We start from the raw sequence: 21,060 nt of genomic DNA, 5'->3' as shown, positions 1-21,060 counted from the left end.
GGGAAGTTGTTACAGCCGGAGAGGAAACACAACTGTCTCTCTTCCTGCTCTGGCGTCCTGCACGGTGTGTAGTTTCGCGCTTCACTCAAAGAGAAAATGGCTTCTTGTTCGGAGGAGGATTTCTCCTGTCCCGTCTGCCATGACATCTTTAAAGATCCTGTCGTCCTGACGTGCAGCCACAGCTTCTGTAGAGACTGTGTGCGGAGATGGTGGAGAGAGAAACAGATAAATGAGTGTCCGGTTTGTAAGGAGAGACCTTTAATGAGTGATCCACCTCGTAACCTGGCGTTAAAGAACCTGTGTGAGAGCTTCATGCTGAAGAGAGATCAGAGAGCTTCAGCTTCACCAGAGGCTCTCTGCAGTCTGCACGGTGAGAAACTCAAACTCTTCTGTCTGGACCATCAGCAGCCGGTGTGTGTCGTCTGCAGAGACTCAAAAAAACACAACAACCACAGATTCAGACCCATCGATGAAGCTGCACAGGATCACAAAGAGGAGCTCCAAAAATCCCTGAAGCCATTACAGGAGAAACTGAAGGTCTACAGAGAAATTCAAGGAAACATTGATCAGACAGCAAAACACATTAAGTTTCAGGCCCGACACACAGAGAAGCAGATTAAAGGGCAGTTTAAGAAGCTTCATCAGTTTCTAGAGGAGGAAGAGGAGGCCAGGATCTCTGCTCTGAGGGGGGAGGAGAAGCAGAAGAGTAAAGTGATCAGGAAGAAGTATGAAGCTCTGAGTAAAGACATAGCAGCTCTCTCGGACACAATCAGAACCACAGAGGAGGAGCTGAGAGCTGAAGACGTCTCATTCCTGCAGAACTACAAGGCTGCAGTGAAGAGAGTCCAGCAGCGCCCCCTGCTGGAGGATCCACAGCTGCTCTCAGGAGCTCTGATGGACGTGGCCAAACACCTGGGCAACATGAGCTTCAACATCTGGAACAAGATGAAGGAGACGGTCTCCTACACTCCTGTGGTTCTGGATCCGAACACAGCCAACCCAGAACTCCTCCTGTCTGAAGATCTGACTACTGTGAGACGTGGAGAGAGACAGAAGCTTCCTGATAATCCAGAGAGGTTCGACTTTGATTGCATCGTCCTCGGCTCTGAGGGCTTTGACTCAGGGACTCACGGCTGGGATGTCGAGGTTGGAGACAGTACAGACTGGGTCCTGGGCGTGGCAGCAGAGTCGGCCCAGAGGAAGGGAGACATTAAGTCTGGATTGTGGCGATTAGAGTTATCTGATGGCGAATATGCAGCCGTCTCCCCATCAGATCCCTCCACGGTCCTCCCAGTGAAGAAGAAGCTCCAGAGGATCAGAGTTCATCTGGACTGGAACAGAGGAAAACTGTCCTTCTCTGATCCTGATACTGACACACACATACACACCTTCACACACACCTTCACTGACGGACTGTTTCCATACTTTAGCAATAAGAGTGAACACCAACTGAAAATATTACCAGTGAACGTCTGTGTGACAACTGAACAAGCCAGTCAGTGAAGATGATGTGGCATGAATATCACCAATCTGTAAAAAGGGAATACAGAAAAGCTTCTGGTTATTTTTGTTTCTATGTTCAGTTTATTGTATCGAATGTGTAGATACATTTTTATTCTTCATATATCAAATATTCGCCTCCTTTATCCTTACAATGTGGTGCCTGTAAGAGATTTCAATGTTACAGCAAGAACATCATCTTCTCAAACCTCCTGTGCAACATCAGCTTCTCCACTGTTGAGCTGTGTTTTTCAGAGAGCTGTGGTCGACTCGAGAAATGTTCACTGAGGCAAAAAAAAAAGAAAAGAAATTTCACTCACATATTTAATTGAGGTGACATATTATGTAATATTAGTAGTTAACACTTTCTGGGTCAGTTGTTATTATACAGGTCTTAAATATGCAGTCAGATTAGTGGACAGAAGGTTGTGCCACAAGCATTTAATTTTCTATTGCAGTATGTAAGAATTTAAATTGAAAACATTAAGAGGTCATATTACGCTTTTTTTTTTTTTTTTTGCCTTTCTTTTATTGTGTTGCGAAGCATTGTTGTGCCTGAAACACCTGGTTTAGAGTCGAGCCTTTGTCTGTAAGTTATGTGCGTCACTATGTAACAGGCGTTATATAAATGTATATATTTTTACACATATATTATAAAATAAATACACTGCAGTCAGTCAGCAGACAGTTGCTACTGCTGTAACGGCGTTATTTTATATCACACTACCTTGCTCGGCATGCCCCGCCCTACTCTGCCTCTGATTGGCTACATCCTGCCTGTTAAGTGATGTGCAACTCTCACCAAAGTTTGAACAGAGGTGAGATGTCTCACCCCGTAGCTAAAACGGAGCGTTCAAGACGCAGTGTGTAAAGGGATGCAGCAGCGATGCACCATATGAGAAAAATAACGTGTTTTTTGAAAATTAAAGTATGTAAACTTATTCTACTACGACCCCCAAATAAAAATATGAACCTGAACATTTGCAAAAAATGACCTTTAAACAGGACTTTTCCACAGAAGACCCACTGAGGCAATGTGATTGTGATTTTGTGCTATAAAAATAAAATTGATTTGATTTGAATGTTGAGGAATAACAGTGTTGATGTTACAGTATGATGTATCAGCCTACGTTGAAGAGATATTTACTAAAGTTAGCATGCTAACCGGCTAGACCCGGCCCGTCCTGGTCCAAAGCTTCTCTGCTAGTGGTGTGAGCATTGTTTCTACTGGTCACTTGTTTTAAATAAAGTTAATTTGGTAACTTTACCAAAACAACTGACTTTGCTAATATAAACTATAAAATGTAGTTATTCCTGGTTTTCTTTGATGCATGTGTTGCCTATTTGTATTTGAGACCCTACTTTGATTGTTAACCTTTTTAAAAGTTGTAACTTTATTTACCAAACAACAGCATTAGATTGTCTTGTTCATTATTATTTCTTTCTTTGTGAGTTCAATCCTGTCTGGCTGTAGGACTAGAGCTGTGTCCTCTATAACAACATTACCCAAGAGGCAAGTGCATAAAAATACAAGTGCATAGTGTTTTACTGCCATCCTTGATGAATAAAAAAATCCTAAAATAGAGCTGTGAAAGGAAACTCATGCCTTATTCATTCCTTAATGGTTCTGCGTTTGACATTGATTGCCAGACAAAGCTCCACCTCCAACTCACACGAGACAAACCAGGAAACAGATTATTTTTCCTCCACCAGGAAGCAACACGGACACACTGAGAGACGGACAATGAGAATCTCTTTCTCAACAGACTCATAACATCCCCTGAGGGAGGAAAGCTTCAGACGGGAAATACTGGGGATTTTGCACCTCCAACACGCTGCTGGCTGTGAGTTTAAGGGCGGGGCGACTCCCAGTTTATGTACGTTTCAGGCAGCTCTCTGGAGCCACGATAGACGACTTCCTGTTTACCATTCAGCCTGGTGTGTTCAGCCTCACTCAGGGAGAAAATGTCTTTCCGATCAGAGGAGGATCTGTGTTGTCCCGTGTGCCAGGACATCTTTAAAGACCCTGTTGTCCTGACGTGCAGCCACAGCTTCTGTAGAGACTGTCTGCAGACATGGTGGAGAGGGAAACCTAAACAGGAGTGTCCGGTTTGTAAGAGGAGATCATCGAGGAGTGATCCACCTCGTAACCTGGCGTTAAAGAACCTGTGTGAGAGCTTCTTACAGGAGAGACATCAGAGAGCTTCAGCAGAGCTTGAGCCTCTCTGCAGTCTGCACTCTGAGAAACTCTTCTGTCTGGACCATCAGCAGCCGATGTGTGTCGCCTGTAGAGATTCAAAAACACATGGATTCAGACCCATCCATGAGTTTGCGCAAGATCACAAAGAGGAGCTCCAGAAGTCCCTGAAGCCCCTAAAAGAGAAACTGAAGGTCTTTGAACAAGTTAAAGAAAACTGTGATCAAACAGCAAAACACATCAAGGTCCAGGCCCGACACACAGAGAAGCAGATCAAGGAGCAGTTTAAGAAGCTTCATCAGTTTCTACAAGAAGAAGAAGATGCCAGGATCTCTGCTCTGAGGGAGGAAGAGGAGCAGAAGAGTCAGATGATGAAGGAGAAGACTGAAGCTCTGAGTAAAGACATAGCAGCTCTCTCAGACACAATCAGAGCCACAGAGGAGGAGCTGAGAGCTGAAGACGTCTCATTCCTGCAGAACTACAAGGCTGCAGTGAAGAGAGTCCAGCAGCGCCCCCTGCTGGAGGATCCACAGCTGCCCTCAGGAGCTCTGATGGACGTGGCCAAACACCTGGGCAACCTGAGCTTCAACATCTGGAACAAGATGAAGGAGACGGTCTCCTACACTCCTGTGATTCTGGATCCAAACTCTGCCCATCCAGATTTTATCCTGTCGGAAGATCTGACCAGTGTGAGACGTGGAGAGAGACAGAAGCTTCCTGAAAACCCAGAGAGGAACGACTGCCATCGCTCGGTCTGGGGTTGTGAGGGCTTTGACTCAGGGACTCACAGCTGGGATGTTGAAGTTGGAGACAGTGCGGCCTGGTTCGTTGGTGCGGCAGCAGAGTCTCTCCACACGAAGGGACGCATTAAATCTGGGTTTTGGCAAATAGAGTTCTTCAACGGTAAATACAGCGCACGCTCGTTAGGATGCCTCCTCGCTGATCTCCCAGTGAAGAAGGAGCTCCAGAGGATCAGAGTTCATCTGGACTGGAACAGAGGAAAACTGTCCTTCTCTGATCCTGATACTGACACACACATACACACCTTCACACACACGTTCACCGACCAGCTGTTTCCATGCATGGGCACTTTGAATGAACTCCCGCTGAAGGTATCGCGAGGAAAGATCTATGTAGTCAAAGAATAACTCAGGTAGACGTGATGATGAGAAGAACGCACAGAGATGAAAAACATTAAAGATAAACGCATGTCTGAAAAACAGTAGTGATCCGCCACGACATTAGAAACACTGACAGGTGACGTGAACAACACTGATCGTCTTGTTACAATACGATGTTCTGCTGTGAAAGCTTTGGTCCCGGCCCTGTCCAAACACCTGATGATGCCGACTCGGCTTCCCTCGATCCAAATCTGATCAAGCCTACGTGTGATGCACTGGAACAAGTCTAATTCCTGGAGGCCTCACATCAAAACCCTCAGGACCCAAAGAGTCCACCTCCAACATCTCGGTGCCAGTTGTAGCCAACTTTTTCTCATAAGCTTACATTGTGAAAGAAGCAGCTGTAAAACGGTGGATACAGTTTTTTTTAAGCGCCGCAATAATAATTTGAGCCATTCGGTCCAGTAAGATCTGTAAAGTTTAGAAGAACCACACGATTCAATCAGTTTTTCTCTCTTCAAGTTAGTTAGTCAGTCGTCTTTAGCTCAAACGCCGCAACGCAGCAGATCCGGGTAATTTTTAAAGCCAGGAAGTCGAGCTTTTTTTTTTTTTACTTCATGCACCTCCAACACTGTAGCCAGTTTTTTAACTGAAGCCACAAATAGGTACAAATAGCATCTCTACCTGTCAGTGCTTTTAATGTTCTGGCTGATCGGTGTGTAATTTACCATTATAAAGGTGTGATATTAACCAAACAGTCGCCTATTTACACATTCATCGAAGACATATCGTATATACGTAACATATCAGTCCAGTGGAGTGAATTTAAGTCCAATATTTATCTCCTTTTAGAAAAAAACAAACACTTGAACTTAAACCTTTTGGACGAAGAATTAAGAGTAGACTTTACTGTAAACTTAAACGAAAGTGAATATAATGCAATATAAATGTAGTTTAAATAAAAGTTATTTCAGCCTTGTTCTGTATTTACAGACTTCTTTGTGAATCAGCCTGCTGCAGTTGTATCATACGACCACATGGTGGCGCCACAAACTCACAGATCAGACGAGCAGCAGGTCAATGAAAATACAGAAAACTCCTGATTAAAATCTGTCTTCTTTATTCAAAATGTGAATCCAGCTATTTATTTCTCTTTTTAAACAACAGCTGTATTATTTATGAATTCATTAATGTATTTTTAAATGATCTTCTTATCGACTGTGAAATGTTGTTTTTAAAATTTGAACTATTTATTGATGGATTATTTTTTCATTTGTAATTCCTCTTTTTATTGCCCATTAAAATATCAAACAATGAATGACTTTGTAATCTATTAACAAATTAATCTATTTTTATTGTACAATTAGTTAAATGCTTTATCACTATTTCCGTGACACTTGTGGTCCTCCATAGACCGAGGCCAATGCTCAGGCGTCATCCATCCACAGGGGCCACAGTTGAGGGAAGAAAGAAAAACATCAACATTATTAACAACATCACTTCATAACCTATTAAAAATGCCTGTTTTCTAAGTGTCCTGCAGCATCAGACGGTGCATCACCTCCTCTTAATGAGACTGGAGTCTGAGTATCACACTGTAGTGTAACTGTGACTGACAGGTGACGTGAACACCAGCTGATCACGGCCCTCTGCTGCCCGGGGAGGATAAAGAAGAGATGGTGGTAATGTGATGAGTAGTTGCTGTTGGAGCAGAGTTAACATCCACCTCATATTCATTAGAGCATGTTGGAAAGTCTGTTCAGGTGTTTGGAGGGAATTGAAGTCCAGGTGTGAAGGAAGATAGTCACACTCGGAGCAAAGATATATAAAACATGCTTTAATGAATTACCAAAGTCTCAACAACACAGTGTTTTTCAGGGTGTAACTTCAACAAACATACAACAAACATACAGAGAAAACTCAGCCAGGAGTCGACGAGAGCAGCGAAGTCCGACTCGGGATATTTTCCTCTCCTCTGTCCATCAAATCTGGTTTCTCTCCTCATTACTCAGCACAACATCCTGAAATAAATCACAGCTTATGAGCCATGTGTTGCTCTTGACTGTAAGATGTAGTGTGACTGGTCAACAGGTGTCACTGGATGTTACCATGGAAACAGGGCACTGAGGTAGCCTGACTGTAGGGTGGATCATTTTTAGGATTTAGGTAAAATTAAGACACTACAGCCTGATCAAAAATATCAAACTGGTCACAAATTTAAGAAAAAAGTCAGATCAGGAGTTTCGTTTCCCTGCTGTGTGTGTGTGTGTGTGTGTGTGTGTGTGTGTGTGCGTGTGTGTGTGTGTGTGTGTGTGTCATGTAAGATTTCTCGATCTGTTCACTAAAAGAGGAAATCCCGTCCGTTCATCGCCGCTCAGGATCTCAGCCGGTGAGACATAAAAACTCGTCTGGTGAGTAAAAAATCATCAACGTTCGTTTCATGCTGACAGCTTTTTGTTTTGTTTATGTTGTTCTGTCAACATTACAACAACATGACACAAACATTTTGTCATTTGAAGGTAATTTAACTAGAAGTCTGTGTCATGGATTATTTCTCTGCAGCGATCTTCAAACATCTTCTGTCGAAAAGGATGAAAATCTGTATAAAAGATTATCGACATGTTTCCAGATGTGATGATCAAAGATGCTTCACACAGACGAGTCTTAGATTGTGTTATATTTTAGCTTTTGTCCTGTTGGGCTCTGTTGTTCAGCAACTGATGCCGGGTCTCAACTTGTTAACACACATTTTGTATTTTTAGATTGTAATGCATTCTGTATATTTTGCAAACCAGACAAATAATCAAAGACGTCAGAGTTTAAATAAGATTGTTTTTCTGGTTTCTGTGACAGAAATTTTATTGTGAAAAACAACGTTATTGGGTGATTATCTGCTTACTTTTATCTTTAAATTATGTAACGCTTGAGTTATGTTTTGCCGTTAACGCTTCCTCGCTACAAAATCTGCAATTTGACGACTCCATTTCTTACATTTTAAGAATCTAGAATGAGATTATTACGTTTTCACCCTCGTTATGTTGGTTTGTCAGCAGGATTACTAAAAAACTACCGAACAGATTTCAACAAAACTTGGACAGAGGATGTGTCTCTGCCCAGAATAGACCTCACTGACTTTTGGTGTGGATCCAGATTAAGAGACGGATTCAGGAATGTTTTCTCACTTTCTTTAACATTGTGAGAATAATGCATGGACCTTGATGGTGTCTTTAGGTGGCTGGTATGAGAAAAGTGTGACGTTCTAGTTTATAATTAAATAATCTTCACTTGTAAAATTGCTTCTTAACATGAAGATTTAATGATGTTTCAAAGAGTTCACTGTCTCCTCAATGAGAAATACTAAGAGCTCTTCTTCTCCTCCTCCTCCTTCTTCTTCTTCAAAATATCACCGACAGTTCAATCCACTGTTTTGGACCATGGGAGGTTATTATGGGCTGTTGGTTCTGGTGGGCGTTGCCTTGCTTCTGACGACCGGCCAATGTGATGTGAGCTGCACGGGGAGGGACGGCCGAGCGGGAGAAGCAGGAATCCCCGGGAGAAATGGACGGGCTGGAGCCAAGGGAGAGAAAGGAGAGCCAGGTAAAGGTCAAACACAGATCAACTGCCTGCTCCGACCTGCAGTTTAGTCGTTCTGACAGCTTTCTGCGTCGGACAGAACTTATTTTTTTTAAGGTGTATGTGTTGGTTTGTTTGCTTCGTCCTTTATAGTGAGTTTCGGCTCATTGTTTTGGCCAAAAAGTCAGTTATTCATTGGTCTTAATCATCCGTCTGTTCCTCCAGCTGTGATGGCCAGCGGTCCGGTGGATCCAGCCGTCCTGCTGAGGCTGAAGGGGGAGAGGGGGAGTCGGGGCAGGCAAGGGCTCATGGGTCCTAAAGGTTACCAAGGAGAAGTGGGACCAGCGGGTCACCCTGGATTCCCCGGTCGCCCTGGTCCAGACGGGAAGAACATCGGCCCAGGTAATGATACGGGCCTACAGCTTAGTTTGTAATGATAAAACACAGGTCCTGTAAGTTTCTGATTTATTTTTCAGAAAACATTTTTGTTTTCTCTCCCTCTGTGCCTCACTGCTTTGGTGTGCGCTTGACAGCCTGCTTTTGCATGTCTTACCATTGTGAATACCCGTGTACGTGTGGACAAGGTCGAAAACTGTTGCATGACACCTCCAGCTGCAGCCAAAGTCAACTATCACTGCTTGCATTAGATATTTTCAAACCATGAAGGTTTTTTCGACATTACTGCACATGTCCAGTGGGCTGAGTTACACGGACATACACCTGGCAGCCAGAACACCTTTTGGGCTCGTACACTCAGTGAGCAAGTTTCACCACAGTGAGAGGGAGACATCTTTGAGTCCAGCATCTAGTTCTTATGATACATCCATGATTTAAACATTACTCGTTACACAATGAGCACAAACGAGAGCAGACCTTTAACAACCTCAGTCCGGTCCTTTGCTCATTTTGGAAGCCCTGTACGGTTATTTATGTCCAAATCACAGAATAACAAATGATTGTATTTCTTTTTCAATTGTGAAAACTAATAAACAAAGTGGAATGAATGGTGCATTGCCTCCTTGACGTTGAATAGGCCTGCCTGTACTAGAGGCCTCTGGTCAGTTAATGATTATGAGAAAAAGACGCCTGAATAAACAGATGTGTATCCCCGTGTGTCCTCTCTCCTCTCAGGCGTACACTCCCCTCAGCAGGCCCGTTCAGCCTTCTCAGTGATGAGGACTGATTCCAGTTATCCTGCATTCAACCAGGTTCAGTCTGTCGTCCATCACACGCTCTGTCGTTTCATTCTGAAATCCTTTCAAATCTGTAATATGTTTGTGTGTGTGTGTGTGTGTGTGTGTGTGTGTGTGTGTGTGTGTGAATCAGATCGTAACCTACCAGACTACTGTGGTCAACACAGGTGGGGTCTTTAACGCAGCCACGGGTCACTTCACCTGCAGTGTTCCTGGTGTTTATTACTTCACCTTCAACTCTGTCGCCAAGGTGAGACGCCGCTGTCCGTCCTCCTGCTGCGCTGCCTCATGATGTGATGTTTTTGTAAAGATATCTCTGCACATGTTTTGTGTTGTCATCATCAGTCTGCATCACAGTTGCTTTGTGTGTTTTAGGTCAGCATTTGTCTGCGTATAGCCAGAGACCCTCCGGCCGAGAAGCTGGGCTTCTGTGATTACAAAGGGAACGGAGATCAGGTGATTTTTGTTTTTGATTAGTAACTCTGGATTGGTTACGACTTCTGGTGCCCTTTTGACAGGAGAAAGAGCTCATCAAGAGCTTTCATTTGATATATAACTCATTACACTTGCGCCCCTCTGGTGAAAAAGCCCTCTAGTGGCAGCAGCTAGTATGACGAGAATACAAGAGTCAGGCGACAACATAGGGACAAAAAGTATCCGAATTTCTCTTGACACCTTCAATTGTCTGTGAGGTAGCTTCATACTGAATACATCTTGAGACTTGTTCTTACTTTATGTTTGTTTAGGTTGAATTTTTCTGTTTCTGTCTTGTCACAACCCTGGTTTAGCTTAAAATACCTGTTTTGGTCGCGCCACTATCACAGATGAAGACGGACCAACTTCCAGTGAAAACTAGCCGACACATCCACAAGTCTCCTTAAAAAAATGGGTCACAGTGGGGTGACTCAAACTGCAGTCGGCCTTTCTCTGCAGCCTTGTTGGCTTTTAATAACGCCACAACAATCCCCCCGAACTGCTAACATTACATCCTGGGGACTGGACTGGCTTTAGCTGCAGCACTCTTAAAAGTCTCGAGTTGAGAAAAAGTCAATGTGGTGTGCAGCAGCAACCTGCACAACACGCCCTGCTAACAGCACACTGGCTGCTTTGGGACCACGTATGGTTCACAGGACATCATAATGTTTAAAAGTGATTTATTTTATAGCATAGTACGTTTATTGAAACCTCGTGTTGTGTTCCAGGTGCTGTCGGGCGGCGCGGTCTTACAACTCAGAGCCGGACAGAGGGTTTGGCTCGAGTCCTTCAAGGACCAGCAGAGAGACACTGACGCGAGGGACACCCAGGACAAGCAGATCATCTTCAGCGGCTTCCTGCTCTTCTCGGAGTAAAGTTCAGTCACAGCAACGTGGAGTCGGTGCTGAACACCTGAGACTGCACCCCCTTTATGTAACCGTCTTTGAATGTTGTTTTTGTCTGTGAGTGCAACTAAAACAAAATGAAAGTCTTATCACTGAATGTGGGCATGTTTTGTAAGATTAAAGGAATGATACGCAGATTTTATAGGCATTCGCTGATTTTGTCGTAGCTCCCAGAACTCGAAACGCAAGTTCACAGTTTCATAATATAAAAACTAATGAATGTGTTTGTTAAAGGGAAAGGTTGATCATTAGATATATTTTTCATTGATATGATTGCAACATTAACAGAAATCAGCAAAAATAAGAGTCAGGCTCAACTTTCTTGATGGAGCCTCCTGCTGTTGAAGTGTAAGCACACTTTATTGTGTTATTGTAGAATAATTTTGTTTAATTCAGTCAATTTCCTGTTGATTAAAATCTTTGCTTTCACCTGAATACACTCAGAGTTTTCATACTTCCCCCAAATAATCCTGAAAAGTATCTCTAAATGTTTTAATATAAATCTGGATCCAGATCTTAAGGAAGCTCATTTCTGCCAGAAAAAAAGTAAAAGTCATAATAAAAATTTATAAAATGCATTTAGTAAGAAAAGTTTGTGGTAAATCTGAACTATGGAATAAAAAATGTAACACTTTTGACAAACGCATTTATATTGATCATGATTATTTTGATCTTTTTTTGTTTTTCTTTACTTCCATGAGATCTAAATCTTAATACACATGAATTTAAATTACATGCCAGTTTATTCTTCAGCGGTTCAGAAGAAAGTCTTCAAAAACTTAATGTGAAGAAACTTAAAAAAACTTGGTCCTGACTTTTTCACCAAACTCGCTGAAGTCTTTAACCCAAAGTGCACCTGAAACCTTTTTCACGACTCAGCTTGTGATTCTGTTATTTCCTGTTTTATTTTGAAATTGTGCTCTCGTGTTGCTTTTCAGTTCCTCCCGTTGTTTGATTTCCTGCCCTTTACCTGTGCTCACCTGTGCTCACCTGTGTCTTGTTTGTATTCAGACTTTGTCTTTCCTCGTGTTACATTTCTGTTTTTTTTCCCTGAGTTGTACTTTGTGACTTTGTTTTAGCTTTTGTGTTTCTACTTTGTATTTTTGGGATTTACACTTTTGTCACTCAGCTTGTGTTAAATAAAGCTCCTTTGCCTTTGTTCTGTATCCTGACTGCCTCGCTCGTGTTTTACATTTGAGTTCTCACCTTTTTTACACTAAACTGTAACAACATCTTTAAAAACCTTGAACAAACCGAGCCAAGACATCTCCTCACATCCACATGTGGAAGATACTGAATAAAGCAGACTGACATTTGACCAATGGGTCAGGTCAGAAAATCGACAGAGCTAGGCTAGCAGTTTCCCCCTGCATCCAGTGTTTATGCTAAGCTAGGCTAACCACATCCTGTTCCAGCCACTCAGAGATGAAACAGACATTCATCCACAGTTTCATCCCTGCACGAACCACTTTAAAAGTGTTTATCTCTCCTTCTTAGTTATCATGTCGATCACTTTAGCAGAGGATGGTAACGTCGATAAACATCTGTTAGGGGTTGTAAACATCTCAGCAACATGTAATCCTACAGCTGAAGAATAAGACTAAGTCTGTTGAGCTAAAGTTGCAAGATAAAGCTCGGCAGCAAGGCCAATATAAAACTGAGGTCCGGTTCTGCTGCTGCACCACCAGACTAAATGATGGGTTTCATCTTCAGAATCCTTCCAGGTGACAGGTGTTAACAGTAACTACAGTATAAACAGTCGTCTTGCTGATGTAGGTCATGAAGAGTTTTCCTCGTGGTGTTTAACGTGCACACTTTTCAGTTTTCTTCGTGCGACCCTCCTCTGAAGGATCTGGAAGTGAAACATTTCTTTGGCTCTTGCACTTCTTCTTTCTTCTACACTTTTGCCACTCTGGCACGTCCTCAGTTGACCTCTTCCTCTCATTAATGTGTGTGTTTTGGAAGTTTGTGTTATTTTTGGATCAAATTGCTGAAACCTGCTTCTTGTAAGAACACATCCTGTCAGGAGTCAGAAGTTGAACTGCGATGGTCGGAGAGAAACTGTAGCTGTTCCAGTGTTGGAGGTGCACCGTCAGCTCGCGGGGAGTTTCTGTAGTAAACACAGCTTTCAAAGATTTGATTGTGAAATACATTCACAATCCGGGAAAAGACCAACACCACCAATGTTTTTATTCATCTCGCAATACTTTCTAGCTTCTTGAAGTTTCTCAAGTCCAATGTTTCCTGTCATAAATCTTAATAACGGCTCACAAACATATCAAACTTTATTTATATATTATTATAAAGCACCTTTCAAACAAATCAAAGTGTTTTATGAGTGACTGAAAAAAGACCATGGTATAAAAACAGGTTTAGAGACTCATGCACACCAATTGCAACAACATGAAAAGTTAAATAAAAATAAAAATGTCAATAAAAAACTTTATCTTTACAGAAGTTTTGTTTTTAAAAAGACTGTTTCAGTATGTGTTTGTTTTCTGGGTTTTGTTGTGTCTTCGCCTTGTCTTGTTTCCCCTCCTGTGTTCTTGAGCTCCTCACCTGCCTGAGTTTCCCTCCACACCTGTCCTGTATCAGTTTAATTAGCCCCGCCCTGTTACCTGAGTACTTCCTCAGTCTGCTCTCCCTCCACACCTGCACTGCATCTCCCTCGTCAGCTCTTCACTCCTTCCAGTGTTTCTCCAGATTTTTTCAGCCCCTGGTCTGTCTCTAGTGTTTCCCTCACCTGTGTTTCTCTGCCTCACTCCACCTGCACCTCATTTCCTCGTGAGTTTAGTTTATGTTTCAGTCATTGACGAGTCATTTGTTTCTGTGATCCTGCTGTTTGGTTTCCTCATTAAACCTCATCCATTGTACTTCCTGCCTGCTGTCTGATGCATTTTGGTTCACCTTATGTGACGCCAACGTCACGTGACGCCAACAGATGAAAAATTGTTTATTTCTTGGGGACTATTTTCAGTGGCGGATGTACAAAGCCAACGTTTTATTCCTGTGACCGGGCTGAAGGAGTCCCGAAGGTCCAGGTGTTCAAACCCACTTTCCTGCAACCACAGACATGTTGCAACTTTATGTGGTTTAAGGTTTTCAATTTTATGTTGTGACAACGTTGTGCTTATGTTCTGGTTTGGTTTGGGCACAAAATCCACTTGGTTCAGGTTTGGAAAAGAACATGTTGTGGCCTAAAGTACCTGTTTTGGTCGCAACAATTGCTGTTTTTCCATCAGTTTGCTTTGAACTCGCCTTGGTGGGTTTATTATTATACCTGTTAGTCTGTGCTCTCAGGTGAGTTTTAATCATTTCTTACATTTTTTTAAATGTATTACTTAAAGGAGCATTCTGTAGTTTAGGGGAAGAAATGTTAATGAGAAGAGAAAGATCTTCACTTCAAACTCTTTGTTTTCATGACTGAATAAACAAAATGACCTCAAAAGGAAAACAATTTATACTGTTTTACTTTGTTTATATGTGGCGGACCCTGCCACCTTTCTAGCTTCAAACAGTGTTCTTTGACCTTATTTTCCTCTGAGAGCAGCTTGTTTATTCACTTATAAAGTGCTCCAGGAGAGCCAGGCCGGCAGATGTGATGGAAAAACTGCAAAACACAGCCGGAAAGACTCAAACTCAGTTACGCTTACAAATGTTGAAACCCCTGGACTCCACCTCCTGAGATGGAAGTAAGTGAACATGATGTTTTGCAGAAATCTCAATACAGTATGTAGCCGAAATATGAACTCGTCAGCGGTTTTCAGAAACATTAACTGCCAACATTTAACCCTGGAGTCTGACCTGGGTGTCCACATACTTTAGCTGACTTAAAAACTCCTCTAATGCTTCAGGATTTGTGTTCATCCTCTCACTCACTCGCTCTCAGTAACCTCCCAGATTTGCAGAACTACGTTCAGGCGGCTCAGAAAATCATTTCCGACTGAAAAGCTGCTGATTCGTTGGTTTCCGTGTCGCCTTCCTCCCCCGGCTGCTGCTGCTGCTGCAGGACTCGCTGCTTCACTTCAGTTTGCTTTGAACTCACCGTGGTGGGTTTTTTATTTACCTGTGCTGTGCTCTCAGGTGAGTTTGGATCATTTCTTACATTTATTTTATTCATTATTTAAGAAGCATTCTGTGGTTCAGAGGAAGACGTTTTAATGAGAAGAGAAAGATCTTCACTTCAAACTCTTTGTTTCCATGACTGAATAAACAAACTGACCTTAAAGGACAACACAGCTTATACTGTTTTACTGTGTTTATATGTGGCGGACCCTGCCACCTTTCTAGTTTTAAACAGTGTTCTGGGACCTTATTTTCAAATGAGAACAGCTTGTTTATTCATTTATGGAAAAAGGTGTGTTTTATTATGTCATTAATATTGTAAATAAAAAATAAAAATTCTGAGTTAAATTTCTTCTCCAAAACTACAATGCCTCTTTAAATTTCCACATTTACAGTATGTGTAGTTTTACAGCTGAATAAAGTGAGTTCAGTTACATTTATTTGTGTAATTACGAATCTGCTTCTGTTCACAAAATTATCTCCTGTCACTCCGTTTATTGTGATTGTGTGTTTTTTAAATTAAATGTTGATATTTGATCAGAAAAATCTGACAGAATATTTAGTTTCATTTCCTGTCAGCAGAGGATTCAGTTGTTCAGAGGCGATGTGGGAGAATTAAGTATTGTTACAAGAGACTGAGCCAAAATATCAACATATCTGCTGTATTTTAATGCTGGAGATGTTTCAGGTTGTTTGATCTACAGCAGTGTATAATATTCTTTGAGACCATCGTGTGTTTGTGCGTCGCTCTGCTGTCCTCTGTGATCTGAGAATCTTCTCAACACGTGAAGAAACACTTCATCCTTCAGTTTATCACAAACGTTCGACATCATCACGTCTAAATAAAGAAGCTAGTGAGAAAAGCTGCTCCTCGTTTCCTTTCTGGTCTCTCGTTTCCTTCCTCACCTCGTTTTCTTCTTTCCATATCTAGTTTTAAACCTTTTTCTCCTCCTGTCCTCCCTTCACCCATTTCTGTCTCTCCTTCTCCTCTACCTCGTCTTCCTTCCCCAAATCATCCTCCCTACTTTTCTCATCTCCTCCTCCTCCTCTGTTCTGTCCTTGTCTTCTCTCCTTCTCATCCCTCCTTGTTCATCAAGTCTTTTTCTGTCCTCTCCTGGTCTCGTCTTTTCTGTCCTTTCATCTCATTTCTATTTGTTTCTTCTCTCCTTCTACTTTCTTCTTTAATCTCCTTCCTTTTATCTCTTTTCTTCTCCTCATCCTCACATCTTTTCATTCTCTTGTTTCCTTGTTTCCTCATCTCCTCTCCACTTTCCACGTCTCACCTCCTCTCCTCTCTCCTCGTCTCCCTGTCAGGTCCTCCATCATGCTCCATCACTGTGTCCTCGTGATCGGCGCCCTGCTCTCATTGGCCATACCCCTGCTGGTTGCCATGGAGACCTGCCCAGCATCAGGGATGCCAGGGATGCCAGGTTTGTACATGTGTATACATGCAGTATCTGTGCATGTGTTTATCTGTTGTTGTTGTTGTTGTTTGTTTACACATCTCTCCTTCCTCAGGTATTCCTGGGATGCCCGGCAAAGACGGTCGTGACGGAGACAAAGGAGACAAAGGACAGTCAGGTATCCGACACACAAAGTCTTTGGCTCACTTCAGCGGCTGCGTCCGTCAAAGGACGCTGCCTTTGCGGCCTCTGAAGGAGAGACCTTCGAAAGCCACGTCCAGCGTTGTTAAATGGGACGGTCTAGCCTTCGGAGTATTTCCTGGTTGCGTCACCAGGTGTTCCCGCCCTTACCCTTAAGTAACGATTGTGAACGAAGAGATGCATTAAAGTCTGTTTGGGTTAAAACGTGTACATTTATTTGTGCGTGTACCAAAATAACAACAAAATGTGTCAAATCTAAAATGAATTATCAACATCAACCATCATTAAAAAGGGTTTAATTTTACTACTTAAATTAATCTTTACATGATTAAAATGCAACACGAGGACAAAACATCCAGTTTGATTCCAGCTGTTGTTGTTTGTTGATTGTCATGTCCCTCACTGCGTCGTTCGTTTTCCTCTTTAACTGTCAGCTTTTCAATAAAAAAAGACAAAATGCTAAAAAAAAAAAAACACACCGAGCAAGTGTTCTTGATCATAGAAGAGAAAAAAAATCAAATTTTTCATAAAGTTAACAGAAATACAGTGTATGGTTGAAAGCATGCTAAGAAAGCTAAATATCAAATTTGCGTCAAAGGACGTAAAAACGGTCTAAAATGGATCCGAGGGCGGCGGCCATTTCACTTTTCCTTGTGTGTGGATGAAACAAACTTAGCTTGAGATTTAGGTCACTGTCACTGAAAATGAGTGTTTCTCTAAATGTTGAACTGTTCCTTTAAACTGCACTGGATTGTACATGATAACCAGCCTGTTGGTGCCGTTTGCAGGAACGCCGTGGGACGGCAGCCTCGGCCCTCAGAAGGGAGAGAAGGGGGAGTCGGGGGAGATGGGATGGCCCGGTAAACGAGGTCAGAGCGGGGAAACGGGGGTATCTGGGCTCCCAGGGACGCACGGTAATCCAGGAGCTCCAGGAGATCCAGGGTAGGTGATCAGACAAACCCTTGAGCAAGGCACAGGTGTCCTAATGAGGACAGCAGAGTAGTTTTTGTTCATCACTGTGTGGCAGCTCATTTTTACTTGATCTTTACGGCTCGTCTCGTTGAGCGGTCATGTTTCAAAAATCTAACTTTACCACCTTTAATATCATACTGACATGGTTCATTTTCCTAAATAACTGCAGTTCATTAATTAAGCTGAGGGACTAAAGAGGTTCAGCAGAGACCCACAGTTCACTTACTGTCCCGGGTAACTCTGAGCATCACTCTGTGTTGTTTGTGCAGAACTGCCGCAGTCCAGCTGAAAGCAGCCTTCAGCGTCGCCAGAGGAACCAACGAATACCCGGACAAGTCCAGCGTCATCCGATTCACCAACGTCATCACCAACCTCAACGATGACTACAACACAGAGACGGGACGCTTCAGGTGTGAAGCCCCCAGTTGTATTATCATATCGTACAGAAACGGATGATCGTGTTTGTCAGAGTCAGAATATTTGTTACTCTTGTTGAGGTCAAACTAAATTATTTTGGATTGATCGATAGTTTTTTTTAATCCCACAACGGGGAAATTCACTTCGAAAATAATTTATAAAACTGCAGTTTTTGGGAGAATAAGTTCAGTTTGCATGTCGCAGGTGTCGGGTTGCTGGGACGTACTACTTTGTGTTCCACGCCTCTCTGGAGGACCGACTGTGTGTTCTGATGAAGCTGGACAACAATCTGCTGGCACCGTTCTGCGATCACCGCCGCAACAGGAGACAGGTGCAATAAAACAATACGACCAAATTCAGTAAAACTTCTTTAGTTCTGTTGAGCACAAAAAACCAAATAAGACTCGGCACGTCCATGAAAACAGCACCTCAAAATCCAATTATTTACGGTGTTTTACGTCTCTGGTTTTAAACGATGCATCCACTGATTCCAGGTGACGTCTGGCAGCCTGGCGGTCTACCTGTCGAGGGATCAGGAGGTCTGGCTGGAGACTAAAGACTACAGAGGGATGAGAGGAAAACCGGCTGGTTACAGCATCTTCTCTGGCTTCCTGCTGCACTCTCACTGACCGACAGGAGAATAACGTCTTCCTTCCTTCACACTGACCCTTTTTTAAACAAGTACATGTTGGTTACCTTTTTATTTTCGCGTCATTTTACCTTATTTAACCAGGTAAAGTCTCATTGTGATTAAAAATCTCTTTTCAAGAGAGACCTCGCCGACAAGGAAGCATTAAAACAGTGTTGTAATAATAAATACCAAACTGTCACATGCTACAAAACAGTAAAAGCATATCTTAATGATGGTGTTGATATGAATCGATGTTTCCACTTTGCATTGGTGCTATTGGATCGTTGATTGACTGACTCGATATATCGTTACACCCCTACAAAATAATGTCCAATATCTGTGTGTAAACTTTATGAAATGATGTCAAAACAATAAAAGTTAAAAGAAAAACACACACTGAGCAGGAGTTTTATTTTTCCACAATGTTTCTGATGGACAAACCAAGTGGCCACCACAGGGCAGGATGACACGAGGGATGTTCAGTTGGTTGCAATCTGTGGACACACTGCCAGATGCCACTAAAACAACAGCGTCACGTTTAAATACCATAAAGATCACAGAAAGTAAAGATTTCCAAAAAAAAAAAATGTTTCTGTATGAATGTAATAATATTAAAGTAATGTAACTTGATTACTTTGTTACCTTTGGATCGCCTCAATGTCAAACACATGCAAATAAAGAAGATAAATTAAAATAAGATGACTTTTATTTCATCTTAACAAAACGAGTGTCTTCTGTTTTAACACAAACGTGTTCAGCTTCACGTCGGACCACAGTGTGAGACTGAAGTGTTGTCATGGTTACACATTCTGAACTTTATTCAGTCGTGAAAAAGTTTATTTAGTTTGTTTAGGCAGAAAAATTAAGATCTTTCTTATTAAAATTTCATCCCCAAAACTACAGACTGCTCCTTTAAAGACAGCAGAGGTGAATAGTTTTACATTGAGAAATAAAGAAACAACTTTAACATCCTGATACTGGTTTAATGTTTCTTAGACCAGAAATGATTTATCAGAAATGTAATTTTTAGAACGGGTTCTTTTTGTTGTTTATCAATTCATGTTTTTGTTTGTTTGGTTGTTGAACAGCGTTGGTCGTTTCATTAACCAGCTGAGAAGTTTAAATGTGAAGCGGCTCCAGTGGGATGTCACGTTTGCATTAATGCAGCTGTGAAGGTATAAAGAGTGCAGAGACTGAACAGTGAGGTCATTAAAGTCCAGTGTGAGAATGGCGGACCCAGCCACTAACAACAAAAACTATAGTCATAAGTTTAATGAATGTATTAATTTATGAGGCCTGACAGCATCATCCAGATTACCCCCCAAAAAAAGTAATTATCGGAAGACATTTGCAGATTATGAGACAAAATGGAGGAAGAAATGGAAAGAGGATCTGAGAAAGTGCAGAAAATGACAGGCTGGCATATTTAACAGGATGTAATGATTAAAAATGTACATCAGCTCTTTGTTGATGGACCCTGTTGAGGAAATTAAACATTTTGTGGAACAGATACTGACATCCAGTCTGAGGTTAGGAGCCTCGGCCACACACTGCCAGGAAACCAGTTTGTGTTTGAGGCAACGACAGAGGAAGTTCACAGAAAAAAACAGAACAAAATGTTAATTTGGAGGAAAGATTTTTATAATCAGATACTTCAGTGATGCTTCGTCATCAGTTCTTCATCAGGTGGAGTTTTTCCTGACTTCTTGTGAAACTGTTTCACTTCCTCTGATGAGCAATTTGCTTTGTCAGATTAATGCAATAAAAATAATTACAGATTTACAGGAAAAGGCAGTGAACCCACAAAGCTGAAACATGGTGGAAGGAGAATTATGAATCATTTTTATTTAAACAAAAAAAACAACAGTACAAGTGAGGCTTGTGGAAATAAACAAACTGAAATAAACAGACTGTCACTGCACTAATATGGAAGTAAAATGTACTTAAAGGATCCAAAGAAAAGTACTTATAATAAAGAAAAATGTCCCATGTGAGTGTTACACTATTCAATATTATTTACTGATGCATCATGTCTCTGCCACTGTCCTGACATGCTCGCTCGTTGGGTAAATGTTGGGTCTCTGGACATAAATCAGTCAAAGAGTTTGATCGAGATCTGCTCAATATGCCACAATTTCAAACTGTTTCTGTGGCGAACATTTCCGACCGGGATCATGACGTCCAAAACAGGGATTTTACGCCAAACAGTGATGTTTTTCTAACCCTGACCAGGTGGTTGGCGGTGACTCTGGTAGCATGACCTCAGAAGTCATTTAATCTAAAATCTAACCGGCTCCAGCCGTTAGATAAATGGATGCACTTTGAACTTTATTCCCCTCTGTCACAAGCAGAGTTTGTGTCTTGGCCCCCTGCTGTGGTGTCCTCACAGTGATCAGTATGAGCACCAA

At 42.0% G+C, this 21,060-nt stretch overlaps 4 protein-coding genes across 5 annotated transcripts; all 4 read left to right on the top strand.

Moving 5' to 3' along the window:
- On the top strand, positions 1 to 1,598 carry LOC311254934 (nuclear factor 7, ovary-like). Its single transcript, XM_084349009.1, has one exon. The coding sequence runs from the start codon at positions 97 to 99 to the stop codon at positions 1,501 to 1,503; it is 1,407 nt and encodes a 468-aa protein (XP_084205135.1). The 5' UTR covers positions 1 to 96; the 3' UTR covers positions 1,504 to 1,598.
- Positions 1,599 to 3,465: 1,867 nt separating this feature from the next.
- LOC311254938 (E3 ubiquitin-protein ligase TRIM35-like) lies at positions 3,466 to 4,845 on the top strand (the record flags this gene model as incomplete). The annotated part of the gene is made up of 1 exon (XM_084349015.1): positions 3,466 to 4,845. The coding sequence occupies one exon, from the start codon at positions 3,466 to 3,468 to the stop codon at positions 4,843 to 4,845; it is 1,380 nt and encodes a 459-aa protein (XP_084205141.1).
- Positions 4,846 to 7,157: 2,312 nt separating this feature from the next.
- LOC311254946 (complement C1q subcomponent subunit A-like) lies at positions 7,158 to 12,129 on the top strand. Its single transcript, XM_084349027.1, has 7 exons — positions 7,158 to 7,229; positions 8,232 to 8,415; positions 8,617 to 8,793; positions 9,523 to 9,599; positions 9,718 to 9,834; positions 9,960 to 10,040; positions 10,787 to 12,129. The coding sequence occupies exons 2-7, from the start codon at positions 8,253 to 8,255 to the stop codon at positions 10,931 to 10,933; spliced, it is 762 nt and encodes a 253-aa protein (XP_084205153.1). The 5' UTR covers positions 7,158 to 7,229; positions 8,232 to 8,252; the 3' UTR covers positions 10,934 to 12,129.
- Positions 12,130 to 13,916: 1,787 nt separating this feature from the next.
- Positions 13,917 to 19,046, top strand: LOC311254944 (complement C1q subcomponent subunit C-like). Of its 2 annotated transcripts, none has more exons than XM_084349022.1 (7): positions 13,917 to 14,263; positions 16,343 to 16,458; positions 16,547 to 16,609; positions 17,421 to 17,574; positions 17,874 to 18,014; positions 18,226 to 18,352; positions 18,516 to 19,046. In XM_084349022.1, exons 1-7 carry the CDS (start codon positions 14,151 to 14,153, stop codon positions 18,648 to 18,650), a joined length of 849 nt encoding a protein of 282 aa, XP_084205148.1. In that variant the 5' UTR covers positions 13,917 to 14,150; the 3' UTR covers positions 18,651 to 19,046. The 2 variants fall into 2 exon arrangements, with proteins under 2 accessions (XP_084205148.1, XP_084205149.1); XM_084349023.1 differs by lacking the exon at positions 13,917 to 14,263 and adding an exon at positions 15,430 to 15,882.
- The last annotated feature ends 2,014 nt before the right edge of the window (positions 19,047 to 21,060 follow it).

Source organism: Pagrus pagrus, assembly GCF_965226575.1.
Source record: "Pagrus pagrus genome assembly, chromosome: 3".
NCBI classification, from domain to species: Eukaryota; Metazoa; Chordata; class Actinopteri; order Spariformes; family Sparidae; genus Pagrus; species Pagrus pagrus.
The sequence above is the reverse complement of the archived record's forward strand: the minus strand, read 5'-3'. Positions and strand labels throughout refer to the sequence as shown.